The 19,647-nt window shown below is 42.7% G+C and overlaps 1 protein-coding gene across 3 annotated transcripts in view; it reads right to left on the bottom strand.

Moving 5' to 3' along the window:
• Positions 1 to 19,647, bottom strand: part of LOC106946674 (adhesion G protein-coupled receptor L1-like) — a 120,434-nt gene that overhangs the window by 16,218 nt on the left and 84,569 nt on the right. For 2 of the 3 annotated variants that reach the window (XM_015031187.1, XM_015031189.1), the window contains exons 5-16: positions 18,831 to 18,845; positions 11,619 to 11,826; positions 11,165 to 11,429; positions 10,002 to 10,329; positions 8,796 to 9,095; positions 6,852 to 6,955; positions 5,655 to 5,840; positions 5,454 to 5,492; positions 3,089 to 3,269; positions 2,862 to 2,984; positions 1,805 to 2,013; positions 552 to 725 (exon numbers count right to left, since the gene is read on the bottom strand). In XM_015031187.1, the coding sequence (XP_014886673.1) occupies positions 552 to 725; positions 1,805 to 2,013; positions 2,862 to 2,984; positions 3,089 to 3,269; positions 5,454 to 5,492; positions 5,655 to 5,840; positions 6,852 to 6,955; positions 8,796 to 9,095; positions 10,002 to 10,329; positions 11,165 to 11,429; positions 11,619 to 11,826; positions 18,831 to 18,845 (2,132 nt within the window). The remainder of the gene's footprint in view (positions 1 to 551; positions 726 to 1,804; positions 2,014 to 2,861; positions 2,985 to 3,088; positions 3,270 to 5,453; positions 5,493 to 5,654; positions 5,841 to 6,851; positions 6,956 to 8,795; positions 9,096 to 10,001; positions 10,330 to 11,164; positions 11,430 to 11,618; positions 11,827 to 18,830; positions 18,846 to 19,647) is intronic. The other variant, XM_015031188.1, reaches the window with a different exon arrangement.

Below are 19,647 nucleotides of genomic sequence, written 5' to 3' on the forward strand. Positions count from 1 at the left end.
AGGGGGTTTTAAAAGGAAAAGGGGGGGGGTGGGGGTTAAACCCAAAAAAATTCCCCCGGGTAAAAAAAAAAAAAAAAAAAAAACTCCAGAAAAAAACAGAATGTTGTGAAGGAAGAATAGTGGGACAGAAGATAAGCAGCAGAAACAAAAGAGGGAAGGATGGAAAAAAGGGGGTAGGGAAGAGAAAGAGCCAAATTGCCTTATTTAATATTTGTAAATATATGCACAGAGCTAAAATGTGAAGACAAAAGACAAGACGTTCTGAAAAAAACATGACATTTAAATCCATGTGAATGTCAGCTAGAAGTAGTGGGACATGAATTTGTAAGCTGTTGCCTCCCTGAATGTCAGCGTGAAAGAAGAAAAAGACAAAATTCAAAACAAAGAGCCTGTCAGCCTTGAGAAGGGAACATTATTGTGCATGTGTGTGTGAGGGTGTGTGAGGGTTTGTCAGTGAGTGAGCGCTAATGCTCACGCGAGCGAATGTCGGCATAAATTAACCCACTTCCATCTTAAATGTGTGTCTGCGTGCCACGCCCTCGCCGCCTTACGTCCGCCTCGTGGTGAGCCATTAGCACGGCGAAGTTGGTGAGGTGGCTGCAGGAGCACGTGGTGTGTGTGCCGTTGGTGTCCAGCAGCCTGCAGCCCTGCGACGACCACTGGCCCGTCATGGAGCGCTCAGAGTAGTTCCAAAACGAGCAATTAGGAGTGTAGTAATTCTTGTTCTGCAGAAAAGATGGTCATCGAATGTGTTAAAACATTAAAAAGATGATTTTAAATGACGGTTTTAAATAAGGGCAATTATCCAAGACAGCCACCTCCAACAGTATGCAAAAAAATAAACCTAATAACTGGTTGTGTCACCCGCTGGCTGCAACGATGCTATCAAGTGTTTGTGATAACCGGTAATGAGGGTTTTACATCTCTGCGCAGGAATTCTGTCTCACTCCTCTTTTGCAGGACAATTTTAATTTAGCCACAACAAAGAGTTTTAAAACATGAACAGGTGTGTTTGAAGTCAATCAAAATTGAAGCCAATTTTGATTGACTTTGGCTGAGCCCCTCGCAAAAATTTTTATTTTTCCTTTTTTTTTTTGAGACACTCAAATGTGAACTTGCTGGCATGGTTTGGATTCTTGTTTGACTGTCGGAGTGTAGGAGTGTTAGTTTTACCTCAGATATAAAGACATGCAAACTTTAAAAAAATTTGGTCTTGTGAGATAACGTTTTATGGTTTTCCAGGCATATTTTTGCTCTCTCTCTTCTTTTTTGACTTTTAAACAAACATGGATGTTAAACGAAGCAAATAAGGTCTCCAAAGCTTTACATGTTTTTGTTGAGTCACCTGTAAGCTTTTAATTTGGTAGGTCACAGTTCACAAAGCTTTCTCCTTTTTGTGGTTGGCTGAAGTCCCAAATTTTAAAAAATGACTTTGCAAATATTCCGGACTGATGTGAATGAGTTTGGGTCTCATCTCTTCTTAAATGTCTCAGATCATGGCAAAATGTTTTGCCGTTTGGGATTTGTAATCCTACTTCATGTCTAACATGTTCTATTTGAATAATATTTTAGTAATCAGGCCTGAATGTGGCCAGTGAAATTGAACTCAGCTTCCATAACAGTTAATTCATAATTTAACAAGGACAAAAGTCCAGAATGATCTGAGTAACATTTCTTCTGCAATACATGAAAACAGCATTTGAAAACTTCAGCTTTTGTTTGACGACTTAAAACCATTTAAATACGACCCCCCCCCCCCCCAAAAAAAAAAAAAAAAAAAAAAAAAAATAAGAAATAACACTACCTGAAGATGTTTGAGTGTGAAGATGACCGGCTGAGTCAGAAACACTCTGCTGGACTCTTTGTTGATGGAGGCGGCGATTACATGGGAGTTGACCGCCAGTCGCTTCCTCTCATAGTTCGGTCCCTCCATTTCTATTTTCACCGTAGCATTCTCAGTGGACAGGAAAGACCCCAAATTTTTGTACAGAATGAACACCACTTTTACTTGTCCTGCAAAAGATTACGTGACAGAGCAAGAATTTAATAATAAGGTATGAAAAAGACCACAGTTATTTAAGAAGGGGAGCTGCACGAAACCATGAGGGAGGGAGTAAAATAGAGTAACGAGGGCATGATATGGAAACAGCAGCAAAAATGGCAGAGACGGAGAGCAGAGAGTGACGGAGTGAGTGAAAGGGAGATGGAGAGAGGGAGTTAGTGAAGGTTAGAATGATGGTAAGGACCGTTTCATTTTGACTGGTGCAAGAGAGCGAGATTTAATGTGGAGGGCAATGGAACATTCATCCCTCAAGCATTCACAGATCTCTTATTATTCCATATGAATATTTCATGTGGGTTTGTTTCAATCATTCTAATCTCGTTCCCACTGCAGAGCCTAGCGGAGGCAGAAAACAGAGGGAGGGCAGGGGTGGGGGGGTGGCTGCTGAAAGAGGAAGGGAGAGAGAAAGGATGATGCGGTGGGAAGGGGGGAGGTGGAAACAAGAGAGATGTGACACGGGGATAAGATGGTGGAAAGACTAAGCAAGGCAATGAGGAAAAGAAAGGAGAGAGAGTGCTGAGATAGCCGTGCCAGGCTGGGGCCGATTGTAATCTACACGCCTCCCCAGCTATTCTATTAAGAACTGCTGTTAAGAAACCATCAAGAAAAGAAATTGTCTCAGCGCTTCTGTTAATCTGATTAGGCTGTTATTATGAACCAATAACTTAGTCAACTGCATGCAGATTGTTTCGAGATTGCGCAAAAATGCAAATGAAAACATAAGCGCGCTGTCCTTAGCAGGAGAGCGCGGTCTTTCGGACGTAGGGGGCGAGGAAGTGGAGGGGCGAGGGCTGCTGACCGTTCCGGCTGTACTGCTTGATGGTGGAGGCTGAAAGCTGGATGGTGCTGTCGCTGGCGTAATTCTGCGGGAACGACAAATCCTGAAGGTCCATCTCCGTGTTGACGACGTGCACCTCCAGATCTGGCGGTGAAAAGACAGAGACGTGAACCCGAGGCAGAGCTTCACCCGGTGGATCGGAGTCCGTCACGTCACTGTCCACAGCACAAGCAAAACTTTTCGCTCACCGACGCTGGGCGCTCGGTCGGAGAAGCGGTTCCCGTACATGTTGTTGGCCAGGAGGAAAGCTCCTTTTTCCAGGACGTCCAGGAGCATGGTGGCGGTGTGGGCCTGCTCTGTGCTGTTCATGTCCTGCCAAGAGTCCAGCGCCTCAGGACGGAGCAAGTTGTCCACCGTCTGAACAACCGCCTGGAGTAGAAACATGTCATATTATCACAAATGTCTTATTTTAGTTATATGAGGAGTTACAAAAGTCAACATTTAGAAGATTGTTCCTGATTAGCTGATAGGACTAAATGTAAAACAACAAGAAGGTCATAGTGAACTACAAGTAACTACTGGTGACCAGAACAAGATAATTGGGGTCAATTACAAAAGAGTTTTTTTCTGACTCATATTCTAATACATATCTTTTTACTGATCTAGTGCCCAATACTTGTACACTAACAGCTCACATTGTCAATGATAGTATTCATGTGGAAATTGGTTCTAAGAGAACACTAATTTCTATATCCTTGGGCCGTTTCATATTGGCGTCAGAGAAAGAAGCAGAAAGTTAGAGATCAACAAATAACAGAACATTTCATTGATGCTCTGCTTGATCCTTTTGAACAGTCCAGACTCATCTGTCATCTGTGAGGAAATCTCAGCGTCAAGGTAAGAATCTACTAAATCCGTAATTTAACCTTTAACATTTAACAAACAGATCCACGCAGGAGTGTTTTGTTTGTCTTCTGCATTCATTTTGTGGGTATTTTACTACTTTAGTGAGGAACTTTGAGGATTGGTATCCAAACATACCAATGCTGGTCGTGGAGGAAAGTGTTGACTTTCAGAACATAATTCTTTCATTTTACTGTAAGTTGACATTAATGCAGTTCATTTCTCAATTTACGCAGTATAAATTATCTTGATTTAACAATTGGTAAAGATCTGCTGGGGAGGGAATGGTGAACTGAATCAATCAGAACATGTGATTGATACATCTCTACAGTAACGACAGTAATGATTATTACTTCTCGGTTTTGCGTCACTTCATATCCAATTCAGAGTAAGCCTAATTCTGGATGACTAATTATCAGGCAGTCGCTCATTAACACTGTTTTTAAGAGCCTAACTCTTGTCTCAGGAAGTGCTATTAGCTGTTAATTACCTATCATTAATTACCAGTTTGCTCCTGAATTTGCTTATCAGTGTCTTTGTAATGATTTATTTTGTGTATTAAATGATGCAGTCCAAACATGTTTGATAAGATATTTAACTTACAAATTTACTATAATTATTTCCTATAAGCTTACCAGGCTCCTGCAATAAATTTGTTATTATGCCATGTCAGACATATTACCATTCTATTTCACACTTACAATTCATTTAATGGCAATTCTGATGGTTGTATCAGCTATCCAATTTATTGGAGTAGTCTGCTTGATGAATCATGTAATTCTCTTGCTCAGACCTCTCAAAATGAAGGATAGACTGCTGTGTGGAATAAAGAGCACTGCCGTTAAGAAAACGAATCAAGCATCAGAATGCACTCCATTCGTGGCAGAGGAAAAAGGCTGAGGATGTTTGTATGTTATCCTTGGATCAGCGGTTATTATGCAAAGCTACCTTGCGGCAAGTGACACAAAGTAATAGCCCTGTAACATTCGGCGCCGCATGCTTCGCATTCATCCTGCACAAACGGGGACCATAAGACGTGGGGGTCATATTACAGCAGGATGCAGAGAGGTCAAGGCGCATAAAAGAGTGGCTGCTGCAGAATGCTGCATTTTATCATTACAAAGCAGCACACACAATGCTTTTTCTTGATATTAGATAAGAGCTCTCCCAGAGCCAAAGATATTGCATACATATTGAAAACGTGAAGAAGGGTGTCATAAGACAAACTGTTGCTTTTCATGGTGTAGTCAAATTAGATTTTCTCCAAGCGACAGATATTGTACCTTATTGTGCAAGATGATGAGGCCAAGGCTGATATTAAACATACACCTTAAGCTCCATCACAGCTCAGCAGGATTATGCTGCAGGCAGACGAGTTCTTTATGAAGTGACACAATTTTACAAATATACATAACAATAACACCAGTAGTAAATAATAATAATAATAATAATAATAATATACAGAGTAAGTTATTTTAATGTGTGGAATACATTTAATCGCAGTGAATGCTGTCTGTCCTTCAGCACGAACCAGAGGTTTTGTAAGTGATTATCCCAAAGACAGGACATTAATTCTGCTGTGGAGCCTGAGGAATTTCATCCACACAAACCCGGCCTGCTCCAGCGTTTAATCTTGTCTCAGTTATTCAAAGTCCCAGAACAGTTTGATTCCAGGCACTTAAAGAAGACAGATAAAAGAAAAACGCCTACCTGGATGTACGCCCGACAATTCTGCTCCCGTTTCTGAAACTGGAGAGAAGAAAACAAAGCATGGATTTATTCGACTGAAAAAAAAAAAATATAAAAAAGGAAAGATATTAAAATGTTTCATAGTCCACGCAGTAAAGAAGAACCAGTACGCTGCTGTCTAATGTTTGATTTGTGCGCGTGTCCAATTACGCCTTCTTGTACCTTATTGTAGTTTCGTCCAGCTGATTCTTTATTTCTGGGCTTCAGGGCTTGAAGCTGGGCGTCCAGTATGTCCAGCAGCTGCTCAATCAGCCGGACGGTTGAACTAATATCACCGGCTTGGATCCGGCCTCGCGTGTGGTTCACCAGCTCACTGGCTATGTTAGGAGCATTCTCCCCACTCTTTATCTACAGGAAAAAAAAAAAAAAGGAAATATTCCAATTTATTTGCAAATCCCACACACAGAATTCCCTCTAATATTAGGTGGTTTTGTGTCCTTGTAAATAAAGACAGACCGTGCAGAACGCACCATGAAGTTTTTGTAATTCTTAGACGTTTTTCACCTGCAAATTGCAGTCGCTGCAAACACGCTGCAGCTGCAATTGATTTTTTTCTGGTAAAGTGGATTCTTCCAATGGCAGTTCTTTAAAGGGTGACGCCATTTATCCTTCAAAGCACACACGCACGCACGCTTTAGAAATGTTTCAAGGAAATCCATCAGCAACATGCATGGAGAAATAATTAATATGTCCAATTTAGCTGCTTTGATCACACATGCGGTTTGGATATTTAATTATATCTGAGCTTAAATGCTTGTGGATCAGTGCAAGGCTGTGATGTTTAGTTACTGCGCAGAAGGAAGATACAGTTGAAGGCAGAGATCGATATCTGGAGTGGCCATAGCAAAGCCCTGATCTCACATTTGTGAGCAGGGTTGGAAATTGCAAATGGGAATTCTTAGAAAATGAACGTAAACATCTGAACATAAACATGCCAATAAATTCTCACTTTTATTTATCATTTAGCAAAAAAAAAAAAAAAAAAAACTTATATTCTTACGTGACGGGAAAATTTGTTCTGATTTAAGACCAGACAGAAAAAAGGTTTATGCGTCTTGTTTTACAGTAAATGTGACCCAAACTTTGCAGGAATTGTGAGACTGCAGGAGTTTTTTGGGGCTTTTTTTTTTGGAACAAATGGAGGCTATCGTTAATCTAATTATATTTGTGGGGTGGGGGGCAAAAATCATTATTTAATCACAATGAGCACACGCCTTGTAATAAAAGACCTCTATTTTAATCAAGACAGCCTTGGATATATGTTAATGTTTCATCATGTGTGGACAGGGAAGGTGTCCAGGGGAGAAGGGGAGAAGAAAGGGACGGACCTCTGACCAGGGATGTGGCTCTGGGTCTCACCTTCTGTGCCACCTGGTTGACCCACGGGGAGGTGCAGTTACTCAGGTCAGGACCCCGTGGGTTCCAAATGACCTGGTCCGCCAAACACTGGAACGAAGCGATGCCTGGAGAAAAGGCAGGTAGGAGGAAGACGGGTGGAGGGGAATGGAGAGATAATAAGCATTAGGTGACTGCAATTAAAGGGGACAGTGTGAAGGAGAGGGATGAACAAAGAGAGCTTGTGATAGTTTTTAGCCTAGCGGAATTAATTTTAAATATGCAATACTCAAAGTGTTTGAAGACGAGTACGAAGAAGGAGGAGGGAAGAAGAGGAAAACAGAGAGAGAAATGAGACTGAATGGGAAAAGGTTAAATAAGACGATAAAGACAGTGAACGCAGGAGGAAAGACGGAGGGGAGCCGGAGGGGGGGGGGCTACTGTATTCTTGTGCCTTCACATAATATTTCATCTCTGCACACAGTCACACATAAAGAACATCAGGTATGATTCCTCACTGTCGAATAAAAACACCTGATGGAAGCGTGCGCCTTCCGCAGAATCTCATTTCCACTCTGGTGTTTTTTACTCAGCGCGAGGGTTCAGAGGAAGGACACCATGCAGGGACAGAAGCAGGGGAGGGGTCTGTCTGCTGCTGCTAACACAAATACCCAACATCAAGTCACAAAGACAAGGCGGAGGAGAAGAGGACGGTTACCACATAGGACAAAGAGGGAAGCAAATTGGACGAGCACAGATGATAGAGATAACGGAGCAGCGCTTCGTAGTCATAGCGGGATCATAGCAGATGTGGTTTTGTTTCATCCGCTTCTTTCTCGCGCTCGCCTGCTGATTTTCTTCTTCCTCTATTCAACTTCTCTCGTTTTCTCCTTTATCGATCACAGAACTGATTCATGATGAGCAATTACATCTGCTGCTAATTAAACGTTAAGATAACATTAAAAAAAAAAAAAACCCAACAAAAACAATTCGAGAGGAAGACCGAGTGAGATACCGTTCTTTGTTTGACTTTTCTTTTTTGACGGCTAGATGTCTGACGGTACGGCAAATAACACGGAGGAAAGTGAAGTCCGTGTTGTGTGGCCTTTCATTTCATTATGTGCCACTTTCAATCAGCTCTGTTTCTGTGGGAGATGAGCCTTTCATTTATGGAGGACGAGCTTTTATCTGCGAGTCCTCAGAGACGGCGCGCACTGGTGAGACCAGCATGGGGACAGAAGGAGGTAGCAGTGGAAAAAAAAACAAGCAGGAGAGCACAAACATCCTGACGGCTTGGGAATGTGTGAGAACATATGCGGCACGAGGACTTACAAAGATGGAATATATGCATTATGGGAAGATTTAAAACAGAAGTGTGCAGGCACATGCAGTGCCTTGCAAAAGCATACATGCCCTGTTGAAACCACAAGCTTTAATGGAACATCATAAGGATCGTATGTGACACACCAGCTCAAAGTATAAATCTGATAAGTGTTTATTGCTATTTTATACACTTTGGAGCTGAATTCTGTAAGAAAACTAGAAGCTGCAAAATGCATTAATCACCTTCCAGCTGAATAACACCCAAGATATACAGCCAGGACCACAACAAAATGGTTTAGATCAATCATCACATATTACAATGACCCAACTAGGCCCAAATGAAGTTTTGTTGCAAGAAAAAGTGAGGTCAGCTGTCTTTCTCTAACCTAACTCAGCTTGAAAAACAAAATAAAAATAAAAATAAAAATTTAGAATTGCTGAATATAGATGCATGACCCACTTTTCAGATATTAATTTGTGGGGAAATTTTGAGAACCTGTATCCTTCTGCTGCACAATTATTATCCACCTTGTATTGGTCTATAAAATCCCAGTTAAATACAATGAAGTTAAGAATGCCTTTGCAAGGCACTACATGCGATACGAGTGCATTTTAAACAGAAGAGCTACATGCTAATATCCTCACCCAGAGATCCTTTAGGACAGGGTCGGTCCACAGTTTCCCCTCGCTGAGTGGTCGGCCACTGGATTCCCCGAATGAGCTTAGTCTCACAAAAATACCGATCTGGGCCTTGAGGAGCAGGAGGAGGAGGTGGCCGGCGAGTGATAGGTACGGTGGCTGTGATTGGACGCAGATCTGGATGCTTGTTAATGGAGCCGATTGGGCGTGAGGTGGGAGCCAGAGGTCGTACGGTAGAGGGACTCGCACTGGAGGTGAACGATCTTGATGGTGGAGTAGGGGTCACTTGGGTGGTGGTCAGAGGCCCTGAGAGTAAATTGAGTGGTAACAGAGAGTTTGCATCATAATAGAGGCTGTTGAGCATGTGTGAGAAATCAAACAACAGATTATACATAAAATAAATTAAGAAACGAAGGACATATGAATATAAGACGTTCCTCAGAAGCTTAGTTCAAAAAGTAGTTGCTCCGTAATCGGGGTGACAAACAATTTTTTAAGCCTCTCAAAGAAACTCTGGGGAGCAGAAAGGAGGCGCCGGGGAGGACAGCATCATTACAATTCAGAGATAAATTAACAATTTATCAAATGCATCAGAGAAGTCACCATCACTAACAACCAAACCTAATGTGAAGATGAAAGCAACACATCACAACTACAAAATCCTAGCAGATCAAACACAGTCAGCGTGCGGCTCTGCGAGCGCTGCCGCCTGCTCGTCTCCACCTCGTTTCTCTCTGCGCCTAATCTCAGCTTCTTGCCCGTCTGTACGCAGCTCAGACTTGCAGCACATCGCAGTCGTCCCCTCGCACGGATGAACTGCCGAAGAGCAGCATGCCACACCCTTTTTGACATTCCAGTTGATCAGGTGATGATGACTTTTTCATTATTCATGACACTCAACTTGATGTGAGGTGCCGCGGCAGTCGTATGAGGGAAAAAAAGCTATTCCATATTATTATTAACACGCTGGAGGATAATTTGCAATCTGAAGCCCTCGAAATTCAAAGAAGCACATCTTACATGCGCCATCTGAAGAGTTTCTCAGATCAAGAGAAATAGCATGCGGTGGAGACTAAAATATTTAAGCTGTTGCTGAAAGAGCGTTTTACAAATTTGAGCAAAGTGTCTGCGAGACAAAGCATAAGTTCCTGGTTAACGACTCCATCATAGCACATTATGTCACCGTATGCTTTCCTTGGAATCACTGCTCACCAGTGGTGGGGTCCGGTGGCCCGAATTCGAGCGGGTAGCGCAGCACGTTATAGTTATTCCAGACATACAGCTGGTTGTCTCGAGGGTTGTAGTCCACCGAGGAGATGTACTGGTAGGGGTTCGGAAAAGCGATGTTGACCGGCTCCTCGCGCGCATGATTGGTGTTGTAGGCATACATCACCAGGTCTCCGCCTGCTTCACTGTCATCGTCCTGGTAGACTGAGCGCACCGCGTACAGAACGCCACAGGCCATGAAGGCGTTGGACGCCATCCTCTTGTCGAAGCTCGTCTCCCAGGTGCCTTCAAAGCGTAGTGTGTAAGGGTTAACCTGCGGGTGAAGAGAAAATGAAAACGACTAAGTAGTTGTTCAGAGAGCTTTAACACAAAGAAGTATCTTATTGTGATATGAAAGGAAAAGGCATTGAACTTTTAGGATTTCACATTTAAAAATCTACAGACCGTGTCTATGTAGCTACCCAGTTTGAGGCAATACTTTGTGAAACCACCTTTTTTCTGCAATTCCATCTCCAGAGTTTGAGATGTGTCCAGTTTGCACATATAAAGATTAAAATGTTTGCCAACTCTCTTTCCAAAATAACTCAATCTCAGTAAGCTTAAACTTTTGCCACAGGTTAGTGATTTATTTGTTTGAGCTCTTTAGGAGATAAGACTTATATGTTTTAAAACAAACAAATTAAATAACAACTGATATTAAAATAGTAATATATACTAAACCAACTCTTCACGGAGGGATCCCATTTTGAGATTATTTTGCAAACAAAGAAAAAGCGATGCATCCTGGTATTATCGAGGACGACGCACATCTTTTTAGGTCATAATATCTCCAAAGTCAGAATGATTTGTTTTGTAGACGAGATGCAATGTAAAATAAATCAAATACTAATCTTGCTAGCAAAGATATTTCTTCATATGATGGGATTTACAATGTGACCCAAAATATTTCTGATTATATTTATACTGCTCTTTTTTATCAGACAGCAGCCTCTCCTGATCTCATCTGTCGGTGCGGGCTTGTAATCTCAGAGAAAGTTACTCCTCCGTATTGACGATTCGCTGGACCACTCGGATGAGATTTCTGGATAATCTAATCCTGCATTTGCAATCCATATCCCTTTCCCCGCGGTGCACCACTGGTCTCCCACCTGGCTGACCACCAGTCGTCCGTTGTTGGATTCGGTGGCGTATATCACCCAGAGGCCGTTCTCGTCCACGGCGAGGTCAATGTCCGACTTCCCCCCCCAGCGGTACGGCGACGTGTCGTGATAGTTGGCGTTTGTGACAATGGCTTCACCGCTTTTGATGCGTGTACGCAGGTCATACTTGACAATGTTTCTTGTGCGTTCTTTGTTGTAAAATACTGCACCGTCATAGACTACGAAGCCTGTGCCATCGACTCTGTTTGGTAACCTGCAAAAAAGGAAAGTAGAAAAAAGAGAGACAAAGATGATTAGCAAACCAATGTATGTGGCGCAGAACAATGCAGAAGCCGCAGTGGGGCCATTCTGATATCCCTACCCATATCCACATCAAAAGCCAATGAATCGATACAGCAACAGATGCCATTTGATCATCCAAGGCAGTGGGAGATTCACTCACTTGTAGGTAGTCGTGGCTCTGTTCTGTTTAAAGTCTTCCCAGGAGGCATACTCATACAGCATGTCAGTGCGATAAGGGGTCCAGGGCATGACATACAGACGATCCCCAGACTGCAGAGGGTCCTTACACCATGCCCCCGCCTGGTGCTCTGCCTCCTGCTGAGAGCTGGGCACCTGCACCCGCAGCAACGTCCCGGGGCACACAAAAACTGGAGAGGAGCAGTAGCATAACAAACAAAAAAAAAAAAAAAAAAAAGAATGAGGGAAAAATTAAAACAAAGCATAGCAATAATGACAGTTATCATGAAGATGGTAGGTGAGGAAGAGAGAGAAAAGAAATTGGGGGGAAAAGACCAGAATATGAAGCAGGAGAAAGAGATTGTGAAGGCTAAAGAGAAAGCTCTGAGTAGATAAAAGCAAGTATAGAAATGAAAAGACTATAGAATAGCTGGAGAATGGGTGAGAGAGATGGAAATAGGTGGTGAACATTATCAGATTTGAAATGAGGGAACACATAAAAGCTCATTTGAAGAACTTGAGCATTGTGTTCGAAAAACATTTGAATATGATGAATGGGAGATTTCTGGCTGCAGTCGCCGCTTAGATGTAGTCGCTAATTTAATTTATCTTGGCCTACTTTTTATTTGATTGTGCATTTTCTCTTTCAAAAGGCCTTTGCTTCTTTGCTCTGCACCTGGGTGTTAGAAAAAAAAATATTGTGGAGATTGTTTTATTAGAACTCAAATTTGGATCTCAGTCAAGAGTAATGCCTCCAAGACAACCCCCCCCCCCCACCCAAAACTCATTCTGGGGTAAAGATGTGAGGTTGCATTAGCTTCCCCTTCCTCTGCAACTGCGACTCAGCTTCACACACAAACAACATTCCCACTCGCAAACAGACACTGAAGCTCAACAAAAAAGTTGGAGAATCCATCCAACAAATAAGACGCATATACACACTGCACAGAGACGTCGTCTATTTTGGACTGGTGGAGGTCATCCACTGGGGACTTGTGTAAATTGGCTGTCTGATGTTGTGCGTCCCTGAGTGCCAGAGATGCTGCCAAGGGATCCAACGGGCGTGTCAGGTTATCTATGAGCAAACCTGTGGGCATCCACAGCACTCTGACATCACAGAGGTCCCAGCAACAGAAAGTAGTGAGGGTCAAGGGAGTAGCAGAATTGGAAGCATTACAGAATAAAACAGCTGAATGGTCCCCATGTATTCCATTACCAGTTTATCTGCGTGTCTCGGGGGCTCACGGTTGCAGCAGAACCAGACACCTGCTGGTCACCTCATGACTGAACGCATCCCTGAACTAATTAGACACTGCAGGGACATTTGGACGCAGACAGCACAAACGAAATCGCAAGCAGACTGTTGCCATTCACACAGGGATACCACACAAGCATCTCCGCACACAAACCTACACACACACACACGTACAGTACATATCCTGTCAAACTGTAACCGTTTGAGTGATGGATCAGTCTAGGCTCAAACTGTCTTGAATATTGCATGGATTCTGGCAGAGGAGGAGAATCCCAACAGAGAGGATGGAGGAGTAAATCAAGGCTCCCAGAAATCCAGCTTTCTCTTTGTGTTTTCTGCTGCTGCTGCTGCTGGTAGTGGCTGGTGATCTGTGCTGCTCGGTCTCCTAGGAATCAGCCTGTTCTGTCTGAAGGGTCCAACAGGGATTGAGACTGCCAGCCAAACAGGAATCTAATCAGTCAGGCACAAACAAACACTGAATAAAGACTCCTCACGAACAGGAGGCTTGTCATGCTCCATTGTCGAACCAAAATGTTTACTTGAATGTATTGAGACGGGCTAAGGTGTTCGCTCCGAATATGTAATTATGAGTGACTGAAATGTGAAAATTATTAGAGGATTAAATACTTTAAAGAAAGGCTCAAAAGGGTGATTTTGTTTTTCTTTTGCTGAGGATAAAATAAGTGGATAAGTGGAAAACGACCAACACAAGTAGGACACTCCCTGAAAAGTACAATGGTACTGTAAATAGCTAAATAAACAGTAAAAAGGCTTGGTATGTAGGTGACCCATAAACAACACTGTGCCTGAAGGTAGTATGAAGGACACAGAAAAACAAACATACAAGCCTACTTCTCTATCATCAAAGTACTTTATTTCCAATTACCTAAAACAGAAAACACATCTATATTTCTATCAAATGTTTAAATTTAATCTAGGATATAAAATATGTCTTGAAAGCAAAGTGTATTCTGGTGCATAAAGAACATCAAAAAAATAGAAAACCTGAAATACTTTACTATTATAATACTATGTGACATATTGCACCTAACCCCCTTGCCTTGTACCAAACAGGTTGCATTCTGTACTCTTTTGGCCTCATCAGTTCACTAACACAGCAGCCCAGCAGAGACTATCAGCCTTGCTCCTCCACGATCCCCTCCTGTCTTCCTCCACCTCTTCCCCTACAATCATTGCACATTGGTTTATTCTAATGAACTAGTGGCAGGGTTGGATCGGTGTCAAAGGGGCTCATCAGTGGCGTCTAAGCTGTATGCACAGACCTTGAGACTCACACAAACACTCTTATTCACACATTCACATGCCAAACAGAAAGAGTGGCCACGCTTCACATCCTGCAAACCCTGCCTGGGGGGCTTCATTAAGTCTGACCTGCACTCCCCAGCTTTCCCCGGCTGCTTTCCTGTTTACCGGCTCTTCTTGGCTTTCCTTTGCTTCGCCTCCCTCCCAATTGTAACTGTGAAGTGTTTAACAGCAGGAAGCCAGAGGAGCCAAACTCTGGCTGCAGAGACGTATAGTACAAGAGGCTATTATGACCACAGAATGAATGAGGTATTAGGAATAAGGCATTAAGCATTAGGCATAAGTCTTGAGATTAGGCATTATCCTAGTCTGGCTCAAGCAGGTTAGCTTCCATAGAGCCATCTGGGATTATGTGAGATGGATAAATAGATTAATTCCTCTTTGGCTACGGATGGAAATCTTGGAGTCATGATCATTTCAGTGAAGCTATCATGAAGCACACACACAACACTTTTTTTTTTTTTTACCCTAAACCGGCCAAATGACTAATGAAACTTACCTTATCAGGGATTAAAACGCAGGCTGTAGCTATCGTACTCAAGGCTGCCAATTACCACCACACATACTGGGAAATGCTGCCGTAATAATTGACTATTTATCTCTGTAATTCCTTTCCCAGGCACAGGTCAGCTTTTACTTGTCAATAAATGAGGCTCCGGTATGAAGCGATGAAAGCCTGAGAACTTTCTTGAAAATGACAGCAAAAACCTCCCATTAGTGTTTAGCATCCATTTGTGATCGACCGGTAAAAGTGAACACTGACAGCTTTCGGCTAAATTTAGACCTTTCATTTTGGCTGTTGCCTGCAGTCCGTGCTGTTTTCAAATTTGATGTGACAGCATCTTGGTGATGGCTAATGCTCCACTTTGATGATCTGAACACCCCCTGCCAATGGTTGGCAGTAGATTTCTTAAGTGCTGTGCTTTTCCTTTTTTTGTTGTTTTTCCTTTTATTTTCGTTCCATCTACAAGAAACTGAGGGTTCTTCTGGCCAATGCGATTGCCCAGTCCAGTCCAGACTGCAGTGGTGCTACTCATAGAACTAACTGCTGTGAGCATGCTGCTCTAATTGAATCCCCAACCTGTTACTGGCATATGCAGTAAGCATTCAGCAGGGGGCAGAATGGAGCATGTCAAGCTAACCTGCATCCATGCTTGGACAGTTAATGGGCGTGCATGAGTGCATGGTGTTCTTCTGATGGCCTGTGCTGGAATTCGTTCACGGATTGGTGTGTTTACGTGTATCTTGATGTTGATTAATGTGGTGCGTCTGTGTTGCATGCATGTTTGCAGTTTAGAGACACAGAAAAGAAGAAGTAGAGAAGAAAGCAGTAAGAGGAATGTAAGAATGTTCTGTTGTGTACAAAAAAGAAGAGAAGGAGGAGTGGAGCAAAAGAGAGTAAATAGGTTATTTCCTGTGAAATCAGAATTAGGAGTGAGTTAATTTGCTGAGGAGTGATAAAGAGTGACAGAAGAAGAGAGATATTTAAGGAAAGAAAGGGGGTGGGGGGATCCCCATTGTGTTTCCTCTTCCTTTTAGACTATACTGGGTCAGGTCTTAGGAGTAAAATCACAATACAGCATAAACATAAACAGACATACACTCTGGTACACACACATTCTTAGACAATGCATGCAAGAACACGCCGTCCAGATGCCGGAAGAGGCGAGTTTTAAAGCTTTATCAACCCAAACATTCACCCCAGAGAATACCCTTAACTGAGACCAAAAGCAGACAGCAACAGAAAACAGAATCCTCTGAAATCAAAAATGTTATCTACCTCTGTGTGAAGCTGAGTCTGAATGTCATGAAAGTTGATAGGGACATGGCTACTGGGTGAAGATACAGACAACAACAGAGGAGCGCACTGTATTCTGGATGAGGCTTGAGCATCAACAAGCCTTCCTGTTTGTAACGTTAGCTTCCTCCTCTCCTCACTCCTGCTCCGAGTCTTCCAGAGATTCTGTGTTTGCAGAGAGTCTCCTAAACTGGCTGTGTTTCGTATTCATCTCCAATTCATCTGCACCTGCTTCACTCGCTCGTTCGCCTCTCTCTTCCCCTGACTTTAAAATTGTAATGACTTTTTACATGTACAGTGTGCACCCCCTCCCTCATCTCCCTACGTCAGAAAATGGGTGTACGCTCTGCCGTGGTCACATGACTGTGCTTGTGTGTGGTGGGTCATTCCTAATGAGGGGATGCTGCCAGACTCCTCGTCTCTATAGCAACTGTGTGTTCTCTCTCTTTTTTTTTCCATTCACAGCCATTCTTTGTATTTTTTTTTCTGTCACACAGTACTCTGTTTTCTCGCTTATTCCCTCGCACTTTTTGAAATGACACATAGAAAGCCTTTTATTTGAGGCATTGCTTTGTTCTGCATGTTCCCTCATCCAAACTCTTTATTATAATACAGAGTTTGTCAACAGTGTCCTAATACTGATTCAATTTCTTGCCTTTTTTGCCTCAGAAATAAACAAATTGAGGCAAGAGAAACACTACTTTGTCCTGCCAGCACTGATAAAAGAGATAGCAGGATGATTTGGGCACTGGTAGACTGTCAGCGAGAAGGGTGAGAAAAGGGACAGAAGAAGTGATGGGATGGGAGAGGCAGCTGTTGGCGGCGTAGCCTTGATATGGACTGACAGCAGGTAGGCTGACAGCAGTTCATTGGATTGTTACATCATAACCAAAAGTTGAACATTATCCCGATACACACTTTGTCATTCCACAAATCAACTAGGAATGGTTAATTTTACAAATAACAGAAAACAAAAGTCATTTAAGCAAATTTAAAAAACAAAACAAAACAAACAAAAAAAAAAAACACTCAACACCAGTGGGGGAATGTCTGAAGATTAATATGGGCTGGAGTGCGGACAAAGGAAAAAAAGGGTTTTCCTTTGAGTGTTAGTGGGAGGAAGCATGGTAAATAAATACAATCAGCTGGGTGAGGTGAAAGCAGGAGGAACAGGGATTTGTAGCTTCCTACTTCACTACAAGCACGGACAGAATGAGCTGAAATAGCCGCTTGCGGTGGGAGAAGAACGTGGAGACGATGATTCATGTTAATAAAAGCCACAAACACAAGAACAGACAAAGGAGTCCATAAACCAGTTGACGACAACTGCAATGAGACTTTAATTGTTCCAGTGTATGGATCCGGCTATATGGCGCAAGGCAGGAGGACAGCTGAGAGGGGCACTGATGTGAGTGAGGGGTTCGGAGACGGTAGAAGGGGCGAGGACCTGGGAGGGGGAGTAGAGGCTCGTTGGGAAGCTAAAAATATCTGCAACTATTGTTGCCTTGACCTTGCACAGGGTCAAGTCTATCTTTTGCACTTTGAGAATCCTGTGATTGAGGTGCTGATTGGAGCTCTTTAAAAGTGCTTTGGCTCGGCTCAGGCAGCATCAGAGAAGCCATTACACGACGCTGAAGGGCTCCCTATAGAGGATACACCTCCCTCCCCCCCAATCCCGCTTCTCTTCTTGGACACAAGAGGAACCAGAAGAGATGGACACTGAAGAAGACAAGGGTTTACGGTGTGAGGGGCTACAAAGGGGCACGTATGCGCTTACAATAAATAAATCAGAAAAGGGGATTGGGTTAAAGAAAGGAGGAGAAAGAGAGGAAAACATCTTCAAAGAGCCTGTGGTCTTTTTTTTGTAATGGCCAGGTGTAATCTGAGAGATAAACCAATTAAGCTGAAGAGAGGGAGAACAAACTCAAAGGGAGGATGGAAAACACAACATAGAAAGATGAGCTGTAAGTAGGTGGGAAGTGGAAGCGAGGTAGTCAAATGTGGTAATTATCATTTCAAAAGAATTAATATGGACAGAATGAGAGAAGGACGCTGAAGTACCTGAAAATGGGATGCTGTTAACAATAATATGAAAGCAAGTTTGTCTAATTACTGAGTTATCCTAACACTACAGTTTCCCTTGAGGTTTCCAAAAACAACAGACTTAATGTTGGTCCTGGAAAATTAAAAAATAGAGGCAAAGAGATACAATATGGAGAAAATGAGCGGTTGAGTAATGTAACTGAAGATGGCGACTGTCTTTTCTCTTAAATCTGCAGGGACAGATCAATCTGGAAAAAGTGTTGGAAAATGTGTTTGTGAAATCTGAATCATGAGGAATATGTATTAGAAAGTGTCTGAGGCAATAGCGGCGAGATGAATCTAAACTTCAGAAATGGATGGACTTGGTGCCAAAGAAAAAGTAATTATGTATGTTGTGTGTAACTTTAGACAGATGTGTGAGGTAATTTTCTCGTTTATCTCTCATAGACACGGGGCTGACCTTCCATTACGCTTTTTTTCGTGTGATAACTGACATGTGTGGGTGTGTTTTGGTATTCAGGGTGTTGTCATCAAAACCAAGGAGGAGATCTAGAGGGATTTTAGAGTTTTGGTTACACGTCAAAGTAGAAAGGAGAGGGAAGAGGAGGCGTTTAGAGATCGAGAAAGAAGAGGAAGGGATATCAACATCAAACATGACCACTACACAGGGTGCAGGGTTAGGAAGGAATATGGGGGGAGGAGAGGTAGAGGGGAGTAGGAGAAGGAAGAGGGAGGAAGGGGCGAACTGTGGTTGTTATGTTCATTGTGGACTTTACCTTTTTGATCCACTTCTATTCAAGCATCGGAAAAAAAGGAGAAAGAAGGAGACAGAGAGATAATATAGAGAGACAGGAAGAAGAAGAGAAGGAAAGGAAAGAGAATAAAAGGAAAAACAGATGCAGGAAAAAAGAGAAAATTGAGATTAAATAAAACGCTGTCCTTTCTCTCACGCTCTGTGTTTTTTTTTTTTTTTAAAGCAAGTTATCTGTCTGCGTTATGGCTGGCTACTCACATAAAGGATGGCTTGAATGGAAAATGAGAAGGGGCAAAATGGCCTGACCTGGGTTTTAATCCTTTTCCATTTCCTTTCACATTTATCAATAACCCCTCAACAACACAATCCACCCATAGCACACACTCTCAGCCCCGTCTTACCACAAAACACCCCCCACCCCACCTCCCAATTTCCTCTTGTGCCGAAAGCGCAGCTCCGAGAACCTGTCTGAGAGAGAAACCGACGAAGAGCATCACGGCGTTTTTCTCTTCAGCTGCAAAAAAAAAAGAAAGAAAATGGAGAGAAAGACAGAACAAGAGATAGAAAAATGGCAGATGGAAAGGTGGTGATGAAGCTATCTATCTGTGACCAGTTGTCTTCTGAGAGTTTAACAAGCCCGTTTTGCTTCCTTCATCTCCATGCATAGTCTACGTCAACATTTCATTTTAAGAGCTTCTTCTGGCCTTACTTGATTTATAGAGCCAGAGACGCCTGCCACAGAAGCCGGCAAAAAAAAAAAAAAAAAAAAAAAAAAAAAAAAAAAACCCCACACCATCCCAAAAGGGGGGGGGCTCCGGTGTTGCCGGGCCGGACCGGGC

This window comes from Poecilia latipinna, unplaced genomic scaffold (assembly GCF_001443285.1).
Source record: "Poecilia latipinna isolate Pla-1442-1.1 unplaced genomic scaffold, P_latipinna-1.0 Scaffold200, whole genome shotgun sequence".
Taxonomy (NCBI): domain Eukaryota; kingdom Metazoa; phylum Chordata; class Actinopteri; order Cyprinodontiformes; family Poeciliidae; genus Poecilia; species Poecilia latipinna.